The sequence below is a fragment of the Lampetra fluviatilis genome, chromosome 72, assembly GCF_964198595.1.
Source record: "Lampetra fluviatilis chromosome 72, kcLamFluv1.1, whole genome shotgun sequence".
Lineage (NCBI taxonomy): Eukaryota > Metazoa > Chordata > Hyperoartia > Petromyzontiformes > Petromyzontidae > Lampetra > Lampetra fluviatilis.
The window spans coordinates 1,066,566-1,086,229 of NC_136346.1; the positions used below are offsets into that span (position 1 = coordinate 1,066,566).

Consider the following 19,664-nt stretch of genomic DNA (forward strand, 5'->3'; position numbering starts at 1 on the left):
TGTATCAAGTGATACACAGCAAGATTGCTGTATCAAGTGATACACAGCAAGATTGCTGTATCAAGTGATACACAGCAAGATTGCTGTATCAAGTGATACACAGCAAGATTGCTGTATCAAGTGATACACAGCAAGATTGCTGTATCAAGTGATACACAGCAAGATTGCTGTATCAAGTGATACACAGCAAGATTGCTGTATCAAGTGATACACAGCACGATTGCTGTATCAAGTGATACACAGCAAGATTGCTGTATCAAGTGATACACAGCAAGATTGCTGTATCAAGTGATACACAGCAAGATTGCTGTATCAAGTGATACACAGCAAGATTGCTGTATCAAGTGATACACAGCAAGATTGCTGTATCAAGTGATACACAGCAAGATTGCTGTATCAAGTAAATGAGAGATTCTAAGAGATACTACCCCTAATCCCTCCCCCCTTCGCTAACCCCTCCCCTTCCCTAACCCCGCCCCCAACCCCTCCCTAACTCCTCCCCTTCCCTAGCTCCTCCCCCTTTATACCCCCTCTCCCTCTCTAACTCCTCCCCTTTCTAACCCCTCTCTAGCCCCTCCCCCTTTCTAACCCCTCCCCCATCTCTAGCCCCTCCCCCTTTCTAACCCCTCTCTATCCCCTCCCCCATCTCTAGCCCCTCCCCCTTTCTAACCCCTCTCTAGCCCCTCCCCCTTTCTAACCCCTCCCCCATCTCTAGCCCCTCCCTCTTTCTAACCCCTCTCTATCCCCTCCCCCATCTCTAGCCCCTCCCCCTTTCTAACCCCTCTCTAGCCCCTCCCCCTTTCTAACCCCTCTCTAGCCCCTCCTCCCTCTCTAGCTCCTCCCCCTTTCTAGTCCCTCCCCCTTCTCTAATTCCTCCCCCTTTCTAGCCCCTCCCCCCTCTCTAACCCCGTCCCCAACCCCTCTCTAACTCCTCCCCTTTCCTAGCTCCTCCCCCATTTATAACCCCTCCCCCTTCTCTAGCCCCTCCTCCCCAACCCCCCCCCCCTTCCTAGCTCCTCCCCCTTCCCAAGCCCCTCCCCCTCCCACCGCTCCCCCCGCCCCTCCCCCCCTACGAAACCGAACGGCCATTTTGTAAGAAGCGTCTCGCGCCTTCATCATCATCGTCGGCACCATCGCCACCACAACCACAACCACCACAGTTTTAAAACAACAACAGCAGCAGCAGCAACAACAGCAGCCATGAAGATCTTCATCGGCAACGTGCCCTCGCAGGCGACGAGCGAGACGCTGCAGGAGCTGTTCGAGAAATTCGGCGCCGTGATCGAGTGCGAGAAGATCAAGGACTACGCGTTCGTGCACATGCCCAGCGAGGACGAGGCGCAGGCTGCCATTAGGTGAGTAGTAGGCCTCGGACACACAGACAAAGGTCCCCCGTGTAGCCTGTAGACGACTGGGGGGGCAAGTGCTGTTAGCGAGCACCTTCACGTACTAAAGATACACGCACACACACTAACAAAGACAAAGGTCCCCCGTGTAGCCTGTAGAAAACTAGGGGCAAGTGCTGTAAGCGAGCACCTTCGCGTACTACAGATACTCTAACAAAGACAAAGCTCCCCCGTGTAGCCTGTAGCAGACTGTAGGGGCAAGTGCAGTGTTAGCGAGCACCTATGAAGGCTACCGGCACTGTGGCACACGAGGGGGTGGGTGGCCAGCACCACGCCCGGCCGCCTTTGTCTCTCCAGTGCTAGCGATGTTTACACACCGCACCAGGTACTCATTTAAGGCTGAGTCGACCTAGGGGAGGTCCAGAGACCCGTTCGGATCGGCATCTTCACTACACCGCTATACCAGGTACTCGTTTAAGGCTGAGTCGACCTAGGGGAGGCCCAGAGACCCGTTCAGATCGGCATCTTCACTACACCGCTATACCAGGTACTCGTTTGAGGCTGAGTCGACCTAGGGTAGGCCCAGGTACCCGTTCAGATCGGCATCTTCACTACACCGCTATACCAGGTACTCGTTTGAGGCTGAGTCGACCTAGGGGAGGTCCAGAGACCCGTTCAGATCGGCATCTTCACTACACCGCTATACCAGGTACTCGTTTGAGGCTGAGTCGACCTAGGGGAGGCCCAGAGACCCGTTCAAATCGGCATCTTCACTACACCGCTATACCAGGTACTCGTTTGAGGCTGAGTCGACCTAGGGGAGGCCCAGAGACCCGTTCAAATCGGCATCTTCACTACACCGCTATACCAGGTACTCGTTTGAGGCTGAGTCGACCTAGGGGAGGCCCAGAGACCCGTTCAGATCGGCATCTTCACTACACCGCTATACCAGGTACTCGTTTGAGGCTGAGTCGACCTAGGGGAGGCCCAGAGACCCGTTCAGATCGGCATCTTCACTACACCGCTATACCAGGTACTCGTTTGAGGCTGAGTCGACCTAGGGGAGGCCCAGAGACCCGTTCAAATCGGCATCGCGGCGGTTTCGTAGGCCTCAGACGCACACGCAATCGATTCCGACGATTCGAAACGATTCGCTAGAATCGATGCGGTATTAACGATTTTTTTTTTAAATGTTCGTTAAAGATTAGGGGTTTGTTTGTGTGGTGTGGGTGTCCGAGGCGATTTAGGTGAAACATCTGCCGCAAACGCGTTTGATTTAGGGTGAGGAGATGTTTTTTGTTTGTTAAAAGTTTGTGATTCGGTCGATTCGATTCCGGTGTCCAGCACCATAGGAATCGATTTCGCGCGCTTAGGCCCACTCGAAAGCCTAGGCCTTGGCTGGAAACTCGTCATGGAAACTAATAAAATTAATAATAATACTTCATATTATACGCGTGTGTGTATAATATATAATGTGTATAATCGTCTATACAATATGTATATAATATAAATAATGTGCATAATAAGGAAAATTACGCGTGTTAGGTCACTCGGCAGCCTAGGCTGAAAACGCAAAATCTCAACTAAAATAAATGTAATAATATATTATACATGTTTATAATATGTATAAACATCATGTGTACAATGTGTATATAATCATATGTAAGTATAATTGTGTGTAATATGGAATTTATTCCGTAAGCTAAGATCCCTCAAAAGCCTGGGCCTTGGCTAGAATACACGAGATGGAAACTAAAATAACATTTATATTAATTATTATACTATACGTGTATTTATAATGTATTAAAGCATATACTTAATACATGTATATAATGATACGTATAATTATATATGTGTATCATTTGGAATCTATGCCGTAAGCTAAGGTCCCTCAAAAGCCTGGGCCTTGGCTAGAATACACGAGATGGAAACAAATAACATTTATATTATTTATTATACTCTACGTGTGTTTATAATGTATTAAAGCATATACTTAATACATGTATATAATGATACGTATAATTATATATGTGTATCATTTTGAATCTATTCCGTAAGCTAAGGTCCCTCAAAAGCCTGGGCCTTGGCTAGAAACGCGAGATGGAAGCTAAAAATTTTAAAACAATAAAAATGTTAAATTCGTAACTAAATAAACGCCGCTAATTTAATTGCAACAATTCTAACAGTGGTGTGAATCGACTCGCTAACATTGCGCGAGTGTGTGTGTGTGGCGAGCCTTAAAGAAAATGTTTATAATGTTACATACGTGTGTGTGTATAGAATAGTATATGTAGTGTACACGTATACAGTATGAAACATCTCATTTACCAGTGGCAAAATATAGTAATAGGTTTTTACCCTTTCAACTGGTCATTATCAGAGTTGTTTATTTTTGTTTGCATTTTGTACTGCTTGTGTTGTGGTTATTGCAAACATGATGCCTTGTATAAAGGTGTCAGTTTTTGTACCAGTTGAAAGGGTAAAAACCTATTACTAGGTAGTCCTCTTATTACGATGGTGATGCGTTACGACAACCACATCGTAAGTCAAACATATCTTAAGTCGAAGGAGTCTTAAAGAATGGTGATAATTTAGCAAAACAGCAATTTACAGTACCGTACTGTATATACCATAAACTGTATTTAATTACAATACTGTATTGCACAGTAAAATGTAAAGTATAAAAAACAAGGTACATTTTTAGCCTACCTATATGAACTGCAATTTAATAGAAAGTTTTTTCCAGGAAACAAACCTGTCTGCTATAAACAAACTTTGAACATGCATTGAACGTATCGTGGTAACCTTAAAATGAAATCGCTAAAGCTACGTATCGTACATGCATTGAACGTAACGTATCATATTGCGCTTTACTCACCAACATTCTGTCCGTCGTCTGCATACTTGAACGATGTTAGGTTGTTGATGGCAATTTTTGTGATAGGTTTTTACCCTTTCAACTGGTACAAAAACTGACACCTTTATACAAGGGATCATGTTGGCAATAACCCCAACACAAGCAGTAAAAATGCAAACAAAAAGAAACAACTCTGATGATGATATGCACTGTCCTTGAAGTTGATTGGTCTACACCCGAGACTTCAACTTCAAGGATAGTGCATATCATTATCAGAGTTGTTTCTTTTTGTTTGCATTTTGACTGCTTGTGTTGTGGTTATTGCAAACATGATGCCTTGTATAAAGGTGTCAGTTTTTGTACCAGTTGAAAGGGTAAAAACCTATTACTATATTTTGCCACTGGTAAAGGAGGTCTCATAGTGTAAATGCTTACCCGAGCTCTCAATACTCTGATAGTGCGCTGTCTTTGAGTTGTACGCCTTTTGGCGTCATCTGGTCCAACACCAATGGAGACTAGGCTCTAAAAAAATCTTTCTCGGGTGTGGACCAATCAACTTCAAGGACAGTGCATATCATTATCATCATCAGAGTTGTTTCTTTTTGTTTGCATTTTGACTGCTTGTGTTGTGGTTATTGCAAACATGATGCCTTGTATAAAGGTGTCAGTTCTTGTACCAGTAGAAAGGGTAAAAACCTATCATTATATTTTTCATAGTGATGGAAATTTTGTCGTATCGCCATCGTAAGATCGAAATATCGTAAGTCGGACCCCATCGTAACTCAGGGACGGACCTGTATGTAAGATTATAGATTTGAAGCTTTCGTGACTGCAAGGATTCATACTCTTGAGTTCTTTCGGTAAAGTGACGTAGGTAAAAAATGAAATTAAAATTAATAAAAATATTAAAAATCACGACGTTTCGGAGGCAACACAAGCTTCCGTCTTCAGGTGAAACTGTCACAGCAAAATATCTGTATCAAGTGTATGTAAGATACACGTTTGTATTATCAGTAATATGTATATAATAGTATACAGATACACGTGTGATAATATAAGATACACACGTATTATATTATTATTATACAGTATAGGTGCTACTCAATTATGAAACAACAAAAACGCCCCTAATTTAATAATAATATATCCATATGTAATATATCGATTATTTTACATAGACATGTAAATGCTATTCTATATACATTTGTATATTAATATTATGCTGTGTACAACTCTCCCTCCTTCCCCCCACCCCCTTCTCCCCCCACCCCCTTCTCCCCCCACCCCCTTCTCTCCCTCCTTCCCCTCTTCCTCCTCCACCACCACCAACCCCTCCTCCACCACCAACCCCCCCCCCTCCTCCTCTACTCCCCCTTCCCCCCACCCCCTCCTCCACCACCAACCCCTCCTCCACCACCAACCCCTCCACCACCAACCCCTCTCTCCCCTCCCCCTTCTCCCCCCCCTACTCCTTCCCCCCACCCCCTTCTCACCTCCCTCCTTCCCCCCACCTCCGCCATCACCAACCGCCCTTCCTCCTCCACCACCAACCCCACCACCACCAACCCCTCTCCCCCCTCCCCCCTCTACTCCCACAGGGGCCTCAACCGCCACGTCCTGCACGGGGTGCAGATCAACGTGGAGGCGTCGCGAGGGGGCGGCCCTCGTGGCGGCGGCGGCGCCTCCTCGCTGGGCGGGCTGGGCCGCGTGAGCCTGGCGGGCGCCACCAAGATCTACGTGGGCAACGTGAGCGCCGACTGCACCAACCTGGAGCTGCGCGCCAAGTTCGAGGAGTACGGCCCCGTCGCCGAGTGCGACATCGTCAAGGTGAGGGGGGGGGGGGGCGGTGTGTTTTGGCGTCGTCGCGACAGCGTGCGTGTGTCTGTGTCATCGTGTGTGTGTGTCTGTGTCAGCGTGCGTGTGTGTTTGTTGTTGTGTGCGACGGCGTGCGTGTGTCTGTGTCATCGTGTGTGTATCTGTCAGCGTGCGTGTGTGTCTGTGTCGTTGTGTGCAACGGCGTGCGTGTGTGTCATCGTGTGTGTGTGTGTCTGTGTCGTTGTGTGTGTCTGTGTCGTTGTGTGCAACAGCGTGCGTGTGTCTCAGTGTCATCGTGTGTGTGTGTGTGTCATTGTGTGTGCGTGTGTCTGTGTCGTCGTGTGCAACAGCGTGTGTGTGTCTGTGTCATCGTGTGTGTTTGTCTGTGTCATCGTGTGTGTGCGTGTGTCTGTGTCGTCGTGTGCAACAGCGTGTGTGTGTGTCTGTGTCATCGTGTGTGTTTGTCTGTGTCATCGTGTGTGCGTGTGTCTTTTTGTGTGTGTCTGTGTCGTTGCGTGTGTGTCTGTGTCATCGTGTGTGTGTGTGTCTGTCATCGTGTGCACCAGCGTCATTGCGTACGCGCCAGCATCGTGGGGCGTGTGCCTACGTGTGTGTGTGTGTGCCAGTGTCGTTGGCATGTGCCGACGTGCGTGTCTCAGCGTCGTGTCTCTGTGTCGTCGTGTGTGTCTGTGTCATTGTGTGCAACAGCGTGCGTGTGTCTCAGTGTCATCGTGTGTGTGTCTGTGTCATCGTGTGTGTGTCTGTCATCGTGTGCACCAGCGTCGTGGTGCGTGTGCGTGTCTCAGCGTGCGTGTGTCTCGGCGTCTTGCTGCGTGTGCCAATCGCGTGCCCCCCCCACCCCTCCCCATCATTTACATCTCTTCCCTCCCCCCCTTTTTTTTTGCGCTCCCCCCCTCCCTCCCGCTTCTACGTCACTCCCAAAGAACTCTCGCTCCCAGGACTACGCGTTCGTGCACATGGACAAAGAGGAAGATGCCTTGGAAGCCATCCGAGGCCTCGACGAGACCGAGTTTAAAGGCCGCCGGATCTCGGTCCAGCTGTCACGTAGTCGCCTGCGCACCCAGCCGGGGATGGGGGGCCGCACGGTTTGTTTCCGTTGCGGCTCAGAGGGCCACTGGTCCAAGGATTGTCCCAAGGTGTGCGAGTCGATGGGTCTCTATGTGAGTCTAACGGGTCTGCGTGAGTCCACAAGTCTGTGTGTGTGCGCGGCGGCGACGAGTCTACGTTTTTTTTGCGTGTGCGGTGCGGGCTGTGTTGGTGGGGGTTGTGTGTGGAGCAGAGGTCGCAAATGGGTTTTGATTCGCTACCCGTACCCGGCCGCACCAGGGTCGCAAACTCTCCCACTCACTCACCCACCCACTAATTCAGCTACTCACTCACCCACTCACTCACCCACTCACTTACTCACTCACCGTACCATACCCGTACCCGGCCGGGTAGGGTACGGGTATCGGGTACCTGATTGCGACCTCTGGGATGAAGCCATGTTGCAGGCGCGGGTGGGTTGATTCTAGGAACTTGAATTGTGAGAAGAGACAAGGCGTTGGGAAATGAGTGACAAACGGTGACTCACGGCCTACCCGTACCCGGCCGCACCAGGGTCGCAAACGGGTACCCGTACCCGGCCGGGTACAGGTAGCTGGGTATTGGGTAGGGTACGGGTATCGGGTACCCGGTTGCGACCTCTGGTGTGGAGATAGATCGGTGCGTGCGAGGGGGCTGGTGACCCCTCTACAAAGCACCAAAGGATGGAAACGCCAAAGGAAGCACCGTGCCAGAGACTTAAGGGGGAACGGGCATTGCCGTGATGATGGCTTCTAACCAAACTCCATCTGGCAGATCCATGAACAGAAATAAGTAATATTTAAAAAAACTTTTTAAAAAACACGCTTTAATGAAATGTAGCGTACTAGTAATGGGATAACTCCACGACTCCAGGAAGTGGCCCCGAAGCTTGCCACAACGTAAGGGACCGTGGCCAATTACAGCCAACGTCAGTTGAGCGTGGACAATTAGAGCCAAGCCGAAACATAACATATAAAGAAATAATCTTCTTGGTTCTTTCGGTAAAGTCACGTAGAAGGGAAGTAATAAAATAATCAAAATAAAACATAATAAAATACAATTCTCACGACGTTTCGGCCACAACGCAAGCAGCCGTCCTCAGGTGACGAAGGAAGCTTTAAATCGAAATTTAAACAAATAATGTTGAAAAAAATATATTTTTTATGATAGAATATGGTATTGTCATCAGTATGACACAAGTATACCAAGTCCAGTCGATACCACATTGGGAAGTGGGTTAAAATAGAGTTACAAGATTTGAGGATACAACAGACAGTGAGTTCATAGAAAGCCGTGTTAACACACTTGAGATTTGGCCACATGGAACATTCTTCGGGACTCCCGTTGCTAAAATGCACCTAGCCTGGCACAGCAGGGGGTACAGCTGGTGGTGCATCTACCGGTCATCTCAGTCGACCCATGGCACCTGCAGGGTCTGTCCCGAGACCTCCTGCACCTAGCCTGGCACAGCAGGGGGTACAGCTGGTGGTGCATCTACCGGTCATCTCAGTCAGCCAACTTATGGCACCTGCTGGGTCTGTCCCGTGACCTCCTGCACCTAGCCTGGCACAGCAGGGGGTACAGCTGCTGGTGCATCTACCTCTTGTCTCAGTCGACCCATGGCACGTGCTGGGTCTGTCCCGTGACCTCCTGCACCTAGCCTGGCACAGGAGGGGGTACAGCTGCTGGTGCATCTACCGGTCATCTCAGTCAGTCGACCCATGGCACCTGCTGGGTCTGTCCCGAGACCTCCTGCACCTAGCCTGGCACAGCAGGGGGTACAGCTGCTGGTGCATATACCGCTCACCTCAGCCGACCCATGGCACCTGCTGGGTCTGTCCCGAGACCTGCACCTAGCCTGGCACAGCAGGGGGTACAGCTGGTGGTGCATCTACCGCTCACCTCAGCCGACCCATGGCACCTGCTGGGTCTGTCCCGAGACCTCCTGTCACTTTGACACTTTCACTTGGCTCCCTCCAAGTGCACCTTGCCTGGCACAGGCGGCGTGGTGATGTCACTGTCACTTGGTGGTAAATGGCCGATATTGGTGGGAGTGGGTGGGTGGGGTGGGTGAGGGGTAGGTGAGGTGTGTGTGGTGTGGTGTGTGTGTGGTGTGTGTGGTGTGGTGTGACGAGGGGTGGGAGTATCTCCCCCACCCATGAGACTAAAAGATCCCCCACTGAATCTAAATCCTGCCGCCCCCCCTCCCCCCCACCCTCGCGCCCTCCACCTCCCCCCTCCTCCTCCACCTCCTCTGTCCACCACCTCCCTCACCTCCACCTCCCCCCTCCTCCTCCACCTCCTCTGTCCACCACCTCCCTCACCTCCACCTCCCCCCTCCTCCTCCACCTCCTCTGTCCACCACCTCCCTCACCTCCACCTCCCCCCTCCTCCTCCACCTCCTCTGTCCACCACCTCCCTCACCTCCACCTCCCCCCTCCTCCTCCACCTCCTCTGTCCACCACCTCCCCCTTCCACCTCCTCCCCCCTCCACCTCCCTCACCTCCACCCCCCCCCCTCCTCCCCCACCTCTCCACCCCCCCTTCCCCACCTCCTACCCCCTCCACTTCCTCCCCCCTCCACTTCCTCAAACCCCCCTCCTCCACCTCCCCCACCTCTCTCTTCCACCTCTCTCCCCCACCTTGCCCTTCCACTCCACCTCCCCCACCTTCCACCACCTCCCCCACCTCTCCACACCCCACCTCCCCCCTCCACCTCCCCCACCTCTCTCCCTCACCTCCCCCTTCCACTTCTCCACCTCCCTCTCCACACCCCCCCTCCCCCACCTCCTCCCCCCCTCCACCTCTCCCTCCCCCACCTCCTCCCTCCACCTCCCCCCCCTCCCCACCCCACACCCCCCCTTCCCCACCTCCTCCCCCACCTCCCCTACCTCTCTCCCCCACCTCTCCACTCCTCCACCTCCCCCACCTTCTACCACCTCCTCCCCCACCTCCTCCTTCCACCTCCCCCCCCCTCCCCCACCCCAACCCCCCCCCCCCCTTCCCCAGGACAACGGCGGCCCTCGCAACCAGCAGGACCGCTACCGCAACGGGGCCGACGGCGGCGTGGCCGGCGCCCTGGGGGGCGTGGGGGCCCTGGGGGGCGCCGACTTCGGCGCCGCGGCGGCGGCCGGGGCCTACGGAGCCGCGGGCGCCTACGGCAGCGCGGCCGCGGCGGCGGCGGCCGCGGCGGCCTACGGCGGCGGCTACCACCACCACCACGCCCCGCCGCCGGGGCCCTACCCGCCCCCGATGGGACCCCCGCCCCCGATGGCGGCCCACATGGGGCAGGCGATGGCCGGGGCGGCCGGCGTGGGCGGGGCGTACGGCGGCGGCGGCGGCGCGTACGGCGCCGTGGGGGCGTACGGAGCCGGCGTGGGCGGCGCGTACGGCGCCGGGGGGGCGTACGGCGCCGCGGCGGGGGCCTACGGCGGGGGCGGCGCCGGCGGCGCGTACGGGGCCGCCGGCGGCGGAGGCGGCGGCGGCGCGTACGGCGACCAGCGCGACGCCCGGGCGGCGGCGGCGGCCGCGGCGGCGTACGGCAGCTACGTGGACTACTACGAGCGCTACCGACCCGCGTACTCGGCGGCGGTGGCGGCGGCGGCCGCCGCGGCCTCGTCGTCGGCGGCGGCCGCCGCCTACCCGCAGGGGGCCGGGGGCGGCGCGGGCGGCGCCGGCGGCGGCGGCGCCGGGGACCTGGACTACCTGCAGCAGCAGCGGCTGTCGTCGGCCGCGGCGGCCGCTGCGGCGGCCACGGTGCCCCCCGGCACGGGCCCCCCGGGGACCGGGTCGGCGTCGGCGTTCGGGTACGGTCGCGACCGGAGCCCCGTGAGCCGCGGCGGGGCCGGCGTGGCCGCGGCGGGGCCCGGTTCGTACGGATACGAGCGCTCCCGGGTGTCGCCCACGCGCAGCAGGTACGGAGGCGAAGGGGGCGGGGGCGGCGGGGAGGGCGGGTGGGAGGGTCGCGGGTGACGTGGCGGCGTTGGTCGTCGTGGTGCTTTTTTGGGAGTTGTTGGGTTTGATTGACCCCTCGGCCGTGGTGGCGTTGGAGGCGCGGCGGCCGTTTTGGCGCGTGGGCCCGGCTCTTGCCGCTTTCCCGCCGTGTTGGTGTCACGTGGAGTCGACGTGGGGTCGGCTTGAGCGTGGCATGAGAGTGGAGAGGTCTGCCCAGGTGTATGGGTGTGTACTATGACCACCTCCGGTTTGACAGCGGAGGTCTCGCTCCGAATCAGTCCGTCGGCATTATCTCTTCATCGGCTGCGTAACGCTGCTGTGTGGAAGCCACCTGGTCTGTCGTTCCGCACGAAGCTTCGGGTCTTCTCGGCCACGGTCGTGCCCTCCCTTCTCCCACGCTTGCGAAACGTGGACACAAATCCTTGAAAGATCTGGACACATTCCCACCAATGAGTTACTCGTGGAGGCAAGGCTGCGTTGGCTGGGTCATGTAGCCCGCATGCCCAGCCACCGCATGCCTAAACAGCTTTTGTTCGGCCGGATCGAGAGGGCTAAACGCGCGCCGCACGGGCTAGAGAAGAGATGGAGCGACGTGGTACAGGAGGACGTGGAGCTGAGTGGACTTGCCGATGACCGGTACCAGCGGTGTCAAGATCGGCCTCTGTGGAGGAGGAGGCTCGTGAAGGACGCTGCTGGGCAGTTGGAGGCAGTCGCCCTCCAGCAACAACGGAGGGAGGAGGAGCGACGCTCACAACAACGAGCGGGGCGGGGGCGGGTAAATGTGCTCGGCATTCGATCGGCGAGAGGGGGACACCAGCCAATGATGCGTCGCAGCGACAACAATCGACCCTTGAAACGGCAAAACGAGAGAATGGGGTTTCAGTCCGGCTCTATTTCACGTGGTGCTTAGCCCGCCCGAAGCGCACTTTGAAATACAAATCGAGGGTGTGGATATGCACGACAGACAAATAATCCCTGGTGGGCAGTGTGGAACCTGTTGTTCCTACCTGTATAACGATGGGTCTCTATGTAATGAGTCTATGCGTCTCTATGTAATGAGGCTATGGGTCTCTGTGATGAATGTGGGTCTCTATGTAATGAGGCTATGCGTCTCTATGTAATGAGGCTATGGGTCTCTGTGATGAATGTGGGTCTCTATGTAATGAGGCTATGGGTCTTTATGTAATGAAGCTATGGGTCTCTGGAGGTTATACTGGTAGGAACGAAGTGAACCAGCCTACAATAGATTATATCGTCCGTCCGATGTCCGATTAGGTGTAGCAACATCGCCCCCTACTGCAAACACTTGGCAGGACCCTACAAAAACCTTTAGACTCAGTGACGCTTTCCTGGCTAAACAAGTGTAACATTCCCTTATTTTATAATTCCCTGAGATAGCTTTTAATTAAAAAAAACCTTTAGACTCAGTGATGCTTTCCTGGCTAAACAAGTGTAACATTCCCTTATAATTCCCTGAGATAGTTTTTAATTAAAACATTTAAATTAAAAATTGACTCACAGCGGCCTAAAGCCTACAGCTAGGCCTAAAGCCTAGAACTAGGCCTCAAACTCTCCCTTCGTATCGTACCCCCGCGTGCGTGAAAGGGAGTTAATGTTTAACAATGTTACATTCCCTGATGTTTTTAAATAGAAACATTTACATTTAAAGCTTTTACATTAATAATTAAAACATTCAAATTAAAAATTAACTCACAGCGGCCTAAAGCCTACAGCTAGGCCTAAAGCCTAGAACTAGGCCTCAAACTCTCCCTTCGTATCGTACCCCCGCGTGCGTGAAAGGGAGTTAATGTTTAACAATGTTACATTCCCTGATGTTTTTAAATATAAACATTTACATTTAAAGCTTTTACATTAATAATTAAAACATTCAAATTAAAAATTAACTCACAGCGACCTAAAGTCTACAGCTAGGCCTAAATCCTAGAACTAGGCCTCAAACTCTCCCTTCGTATCGTACCCCCGCGTGTGTGAAAGGGAGTTAGTGTTTAACAATGTTACATTCCCTGATGTTTTTAAATAGAAACATTTAAAGCTTTTACATTAATAATTAAAACATTTTAATTAAAAATTAACTCACAGCGGCTTCAAGCCTACAGCTAGGCCTAAAGCCTAGAACTAGGCCTCAAACTCTCCCTTCGTATCGTCCGATTAGGTGTAGCAACATCGCCCCCTACTGCAAACACTTGGCAGGACCCTACAAAAACCTTTAGACTCAGTGACGCTTTCCTGGCTAAACAAATGTAATAATACATGATGTTTATTTTCTTTGGTTATTCGTTCCTACCAGCCCACCCCGCAGGGACCTGTTGGGTCTCTCTGTAATGAGGCTATGGGTCTCTGTGATGAATGTGGGTCTCCATGTAATGAGTCTATGCGTCTCTATGTAATGAGGCTATGGGTCTCTGTGTAATGAGGCTATGGGTCTCTGTGTAATGAGGCTATGGGTCTCTGTGTAATGACGGGATCTCTATGTAATGAGTCTATGCGTCTCTGTGTAATGAGGCTATGGGTCTCTGTGTAATGAGGCTATGGGTCTCTGTGTAATGAGGCTATGGGTCTCTGTGTAATGACTGGATCTCTATGTAATGAGTCTATTGCTCTCTATGTAATGAGGCTATGGGTCTCTTTGTAATGAGTCTATACGCCTCTGCAATTGGGTTCTACACTTAAACTAAACTGTGTGAGGTCCCGCTGAGCTGCTACGTGAGTCACTCTACATCATTAGACCTCCTTTGCCAGTACCAAAATATAATAATAGAGCCTTTGAGCCTAGTCTCTCTCACATGGTGTTGGACCAGATGACGCCAAAAGGCGCACAACTCAACGACAATGCACTATCATAGTATGAGAGCTCGGGGTAAGCATTTACACCATTGGAACCTCATTTGCCAGTAAAAAACATGTTAATTGGCCTTTTACCCTTTTATCTGGCAACAAAACTGACACCTTTTTTACAAGGAGTCATGTTTGCATAGACCACAATACCTGCAGTCGTAATGCAAACAAAAAACACAACTCTGATAACATGTGTGCATTGTCCTTGAAGTTGATTGGTCCACACCCGAGACAGCTTTCCTTCGAGCCTAGTCTCGCGTGGTGTTGGACCAGATGACGCCAAAAGGCGCACAACTCTGTGTGTTGTGGGTGTCTGTGGGTCCCTGTGTGTGTGCTGGGTCTGCCCCGTGACCTCCTGCCAGCAGGCGTTCGACACTTCACGTGGTAGCCTCAAGGTGCACTTGGCCTGGCACAAGCGTCGTGGTGATGTCACCGCCACTTAGTGGCGAATGGCGGTTGTGGGTTGTGGGGGGGTGTCTGTGGGTCCCTGTGTCCGTGTCTCACCGGCTGGCTCTGTGGGTTGGTGGGGGTGGCTGTGGGTCCCTGTGTGTGTGTATCACCGGCTTGCCCTGTGGGTTGGTGGGGGTGTCTGTGGGTGGCCGTGTGGGTCCCTGTGTGTCCGTGTCTCACCGGCTGGCTCTGTGCGTTGCGTTGCAGGTATCAGTACGAGTATTATCAACAGTGATCGTTCGACTGCGGCAGAGTTAAATCTTCGTGAGAGCCCCCCACGGTGAACCCACAAAACAAACCCACCCCTCCCTACACCCACCCCTACACCCACCCCGACACCCACCCCTACACCCACCCCGACACCCACCCCGACATCCCCACCCACCCCTACACCTTTCCTACCCCTCCCACCAACCCCGCCTTCCCAAGCCCCCACCCTCCCCAGACCCACCCCTACAACCCCCCCACCCACCCAAACCACCACCCCCACCCCCCTACCCCCACCCCCCCCCCCACCCACGTGTACACCACCACCCCCCACCCCCCTACCCCCCCCCCCCCTACCCCCACCCCCCCCCCCACGTGTACATACTCCGCGTCGCCGCGCGTCGTCGCCGCCCTCCTCGTCCTCGTCGCTCTCACGCCGGAGATCGTCGTCGTGGCGACCGCCGCCGTCGCAGTCGTCGTGGCAACCGTCGCTGCGGACGTCGTCGTCGCGGACGTCGTCGTCGTCGTGGCAACCGTCGCTGCGGACGTCGTCGTGGCGACCGTCGTCGTGGTGACCGTCGCTGCGGACGTCGTCGTGGCGACCGTCACTGCGGATGTCGTCGTCGTGGCGACCGTCGCGGTCGTCGTCGTGGCGACCGTCGCAACCACTGCGGTGTTGACAACCACGCACACCACACCACACCACGCACACACCACGCACACACACCACGCACACACACACCACGCACACACACCACGCGCACACACCACGCGCACACACCACGCACACACCACGCACACCACGCACACACACCACACCACGCACACACACCACGCACACACACCACGCACACACCACGCGCACACACCACGCACACACCACTCACCACACCACGCACACACACCACGCACACACACCACGCACACACACACCACGCACACACACACCACGCACACACACACCACGCACACACACCACGCACACACACCACGCACACGCCACACACACGCCACACACACGCCACACACACGCCACACACACGCCACACACACGCCACACACCACGCGCACACACCACGCGCACACACCACGCACACACACCACGCACACACCACACACCACGCACACACGCCACGCACACGCCACACACACGCCACACACACGCCACACACCACGCGCACACGCCACGCGCACACGCCACGCACACACGCCACGCACACGCCACGCACACGCCACGCACACGCCACGCACACTCCCCACACGCACCGCACACACGGCACATACACTACACCGCGCACACACCACGCACACACCACACACCCCACACGCACCACACACATGCACCACACACGCACACCACACACACCGCACACACCCCACACGCACCACACGCACACACCACACACACCCCACATGCACCCCACATGCACCCCACACGCACCACACACATGCACCACACACGCACACCACACACACCGCACACACCGCACACACCGCGCACACACCCCACACGCACCACACACACACACCACGCACACCACACCACGCACACACACCACGCCACACACGCACCACACCACGCACACACACCACGCACACACCACGCACACACACCACGCACACCACGCACACACACCACGCCACACACGCACCACACCACGCACCACACACGCACCACACACACACGCCACACACACCACGCACACTCCCCACACGCACCGCACACACGGCACATACACTACACCGCGCACACACCACGCACACACCCCACACGCACCACACACGCACACACCACACACCCCACACGCACCACACACATGCACCGCACACCACACACACCGCACACACCGCACACACACCCCACACGCACCACACACACCACGCACACACCACACACCCCACACGCACCACACACATGCACCACACACGCACACCACACACACCGCACACACATCCCACACGCACCACACACGCACCACACACACCACGCACACCACACCCAGACGTTTGCTTCACGTTACTTGCTCGCAACGTTCCGCCTGCGACGATGTAGTCTCTGTTGTTGCTGCTGTTACTTTTGTTGTTGCTGTTGTTGCTGTACCGTGGGCTGTTGCCACGAGGGGGTCCCAGGCTGACCCACCACCACCCACCCCGGCCGTGCCGCGGGGATCGCCGGGTGTGATGTTGAGTCTATGGGTAGTGTTGAGTCTATGGGCAGTGTTGAGTCTATGGGTAGTGTAAGTCTATGGGTAGTGTTGAGTCTATGGGTAATGTAAGTCTATGGGTAGTGTTAGTGTATGGGTAGTGTTAGTCTATGGGCAGTGTTGAGTCTATGGGTAGTGTTAGTGTATGGGTAGTGTTAGTCTATGGGTAGCGTTAAGTCTATGGGTAGTGTTAGTGTATGGGCAGTGTCAGTCTATGGGTAGTGTTGAGTCTATGGGCAGTGTCAGTCTATGGGTAGTGTTGAGTCTATGGGTAAAGCTAGTCTATGGGTAAAGCTAGTCTATGGGTAGTGTTGAGTCTATGGGTAGTGTTAGTCTATGGGTAGTGTTGAGTCTATGGGTAGTGTTGAGTCTATGGGTAGTGTTAGTCTATGGGTAGTGTTAGTCTATGGGTAAAGCTAGTCTATGGGTAGTGTAAGTCTATGGGTAGTGCTGAGTCTATGGGTGGCAGTGTTGAGTCTATGGGCAGTGTCGGTCAAATTTGAGGTTTTTGAATTTTCCACGCAGGCCTGTAGAGACACAGGCCACGTCACACACAGCCCTCGGTACAGCCTTTAGCCCCCTCCCCCCCCACCCTGGTCCGACGTTTCGCTACCAGCGCCTGCCGCGTTGAACGCCCTGCCGATTGACTTCCGTTGCTCGTGCGCCGAATTTGGACCAACCGATCGCCCCCCCACCCCCCACTCCGTTGAGAAAGTTTTACGGGGGAGGCAGAGAGCCGGTCTGGAGGGGAGGGGATCTCGGAGGTAGCTCTGTGATTGCCACTTCCTCGGGCGGGAGGGGGCGGCAGTTCTGTGTGAAACGGAGGTGTCACTTGGCGGTGGTGGTGATGGTGGTGATGGTGATAGCACGATGTTGTGTCACGTGGTGGTGATGGTGGTGATGGTGATGGTGGTGATAGCACGATGTTGTGTCACGTGGTGGTGATGGTGGTGATGGTGGTGATAGCACGATGTTGTCTCACGTGATGGTGATGGTGGCGATGATGGCACGATTTATCCCAACAGCCTCGCTTGATGGTGGTGGTGGTGATGGTGGTGATGGTGGTGGTGGTGATGGTGGTGATAGCACGATGTTGTCTCACGTGATGGTGATGGTGGCGATGACGGCACGATTTATCCCAACGGCCTCGCGTGGTGATGGTGGTGGTGATGGTGGTGGTGATGGTGGTGGTGATGGTGGTGGCAATGATGGCACGATTTATCCCAACGGCCTCGCTTGATGGTGGTGGTGGTGATGGTGGTGATGGTGGCGATGGTGGCGATGGTGGCGATGGTGGCGATGATGATGGCACGATGTATCCCAACGGTCTCGCTTGCTCCTTCCTTGACTGCGGCTTTTTGTGTTTAAGTTCCTTGACCCCCTCCCTCCCTCCCCCACCGCGCACCTCCGATGTAGCAGGCGGTTAGCTACGTACGGCGGTGCGGAAGAAGTTGAACGTAGGTATGTTCACTACGTAGCGTTCCGCCATGGGAGACTAGCTTGAGGATAGGGGGGATGGTGGGTGGGGGGGGTGGGTTTTGTGTTTTTATATAAAATTTAAAAATAAGTAATCTGAACGACTGCTGTAATGCAGCAGCAGTATCCCTGCCTCCCCCCTCCTCCCTTGGATGATCGTTAGTGTGGTTTTTTTTAAATTGTGATAAGATTTCACACCACATTTAGCTTCTCCCCCTCTATACCCCCCGCCCCGCCCTCTCTAACCCATCCCAATCAACTCTTGTCAAATAAACATCGGTGGAGATGGGGGTCAAAAAATAATCAACTCGGTTTAAGCGCGGTGTGTTTTTATTGATTTGTATCGCTGGCGGGGGATGACTTGCGGATGGAGGATCTCAGCCCCCGCTTGTCCACCACCACCTCCACCACCACCGTCGTTCATTCACTCGATGTATTTTCTTTTTTTAATAAAAACTCGCCCCCCGCTACGAAAGAGGGCTTCGCAATATTTAAAGGAAGCTAGTCCTACAATATCAAGACACCATCGGTTGAACGTGTGTAGGCTTTTCGCGACCAATATTCATAACTAGCGGTAAGTCCCCGGCGTTGCCCGGGCGAAAAAGGCAGACGCACACATGGACTTGCACACAGCAGAGGTCGCAACCGGGTACCCGTACCCTACCCGATACCCGGCTACCCGTACCCGGCCGGGTACGGGTACCCGTTTGCGACCCTGGTGCGGCCGGGTACGGGTAAGGAATCAAAACCCGTTTGCGACCTCTGGTTGGTGGGTGAGTGAGTGGGTGGGTGAGTGAGTGGGTGGGGGAGTGAGTAGCTGAATTAGTGGGTGGGTGAGTGGGAGAGTTTGCGACCCTGGTGCGGCCGGGTACGGGTTGGCCGTGAGTCACTGGTGAGTCACCGTTTGTCACTCATTTCCCAACGTCTTGTCTCTTCTCACAATTCAAGTTCCTAGAATCAACCCACCCGCGCCTGCAACATGGCTTCATCCCAGAGGTCGCAATCAGGTACCCGATACCCGTACCCTACCTGTACCCGGCCGGGTAGGGTACCCTGGTGCGGCCGGGTGCGGGTAAGGAATCAAAACCCGTTTGCGACCTCTGCCACACAGACATCGACCTACACACATAGAAACACATCGACTTAAGATGCACACACCTGGTTAAACCCAGGATGGATCGTTAGCAGGCCAGTCTAAATGTTTCTAACCGGCGAAGAAGCTCCATTAGGGGAGTGCACGTTTCGCAAGCGTAGAGAAGGGAGGGAATTACTGTGGCCGGGACGACCTGGAGCTTCGTGCGGACCGAGAGACCAGGTAACTTCCACACAGCGTTACGCAGCCGATGAAACGATAATGCCGCTCGACTGATTTGGAGTGAGAACTCTGCTGTTAAACCGGAGCCAGTCATGAGCA

General features: G+C 54.2%; 1 protein-coding gene across 5 annotated transcripts; it reads left to right on the forward strand.

Annotated features, from left to right (window-relative positions):
* Positions 1 to 1,066: 1,066 nt before the first annotated feature.
* On the forward strand, positions 1,067 to 14,724 carry LOC144953121 (uncharacterized). 5 transcript variants are annotated; one of them, XM_078883668.1, is made up of 5 exons: positions 1,067 to 1,355; positions 5,802 to 6,030; positions 6,963 to 7,199; positions 10,113 to 11,017; positions 14,571 to 14,724. In XM_078883668.1, the coding sequence occupies exons 1-5, from the start codon at positions 1,201 to 1,203 to the stop codon at positions 14,596 to 14,598; spliced, it is 1,554 nt and encodes a 517-aa protein (XP_078739794.1). In that variant the 5' UTR covers positions 1,067 to 1,200; the 3' UTR covers positions 14,599 to 14,724. The 5 variants fall into 5 exon arrangements, with proteins under 5 accessions (XP_078739794.1, XP_078739797.1, XP_078739796.1 ...); XM_078883671.1 differs by having other exon boundaries at positions 6,963 to 7,175; XM_078883670.1 differs by having other exon boundaries at positions 10,137 to 11,017; positions 14,571 to 14,723.
* The last annotated feature ends 4,940 nt before the right edge of the window (positions 14,725 to 19,664 follow it).

What these genes read in the sequence shown, in the direction of transcription:
- LOC144953121 (XM_078883668.1), top strand. Translation starts at nt 1,201, where the DNA reads ATGAAGATCTTCATCGGCAACGTGCCCTCGCAGGCGACGAGCGAGACG. An exon ending in CCGAGTGCGACATCGTCAAG is followed by an intron (nt 6,031 to 6,962) that starts GTGAGGGGGGGG and finishes TCACTCCCAAAG; the next exon opens with AACTCTCGCTCCCAGGACTA. An exon ending in GCGAGTCGATGGGTCTCTAT is followed by an intron (nt 7,200 to 10,112) that starts GTGAGTCTAACG and finishes CCCCTTCCCCAG; the next exon opens with GACAACGGCGGCCCTCGCAA.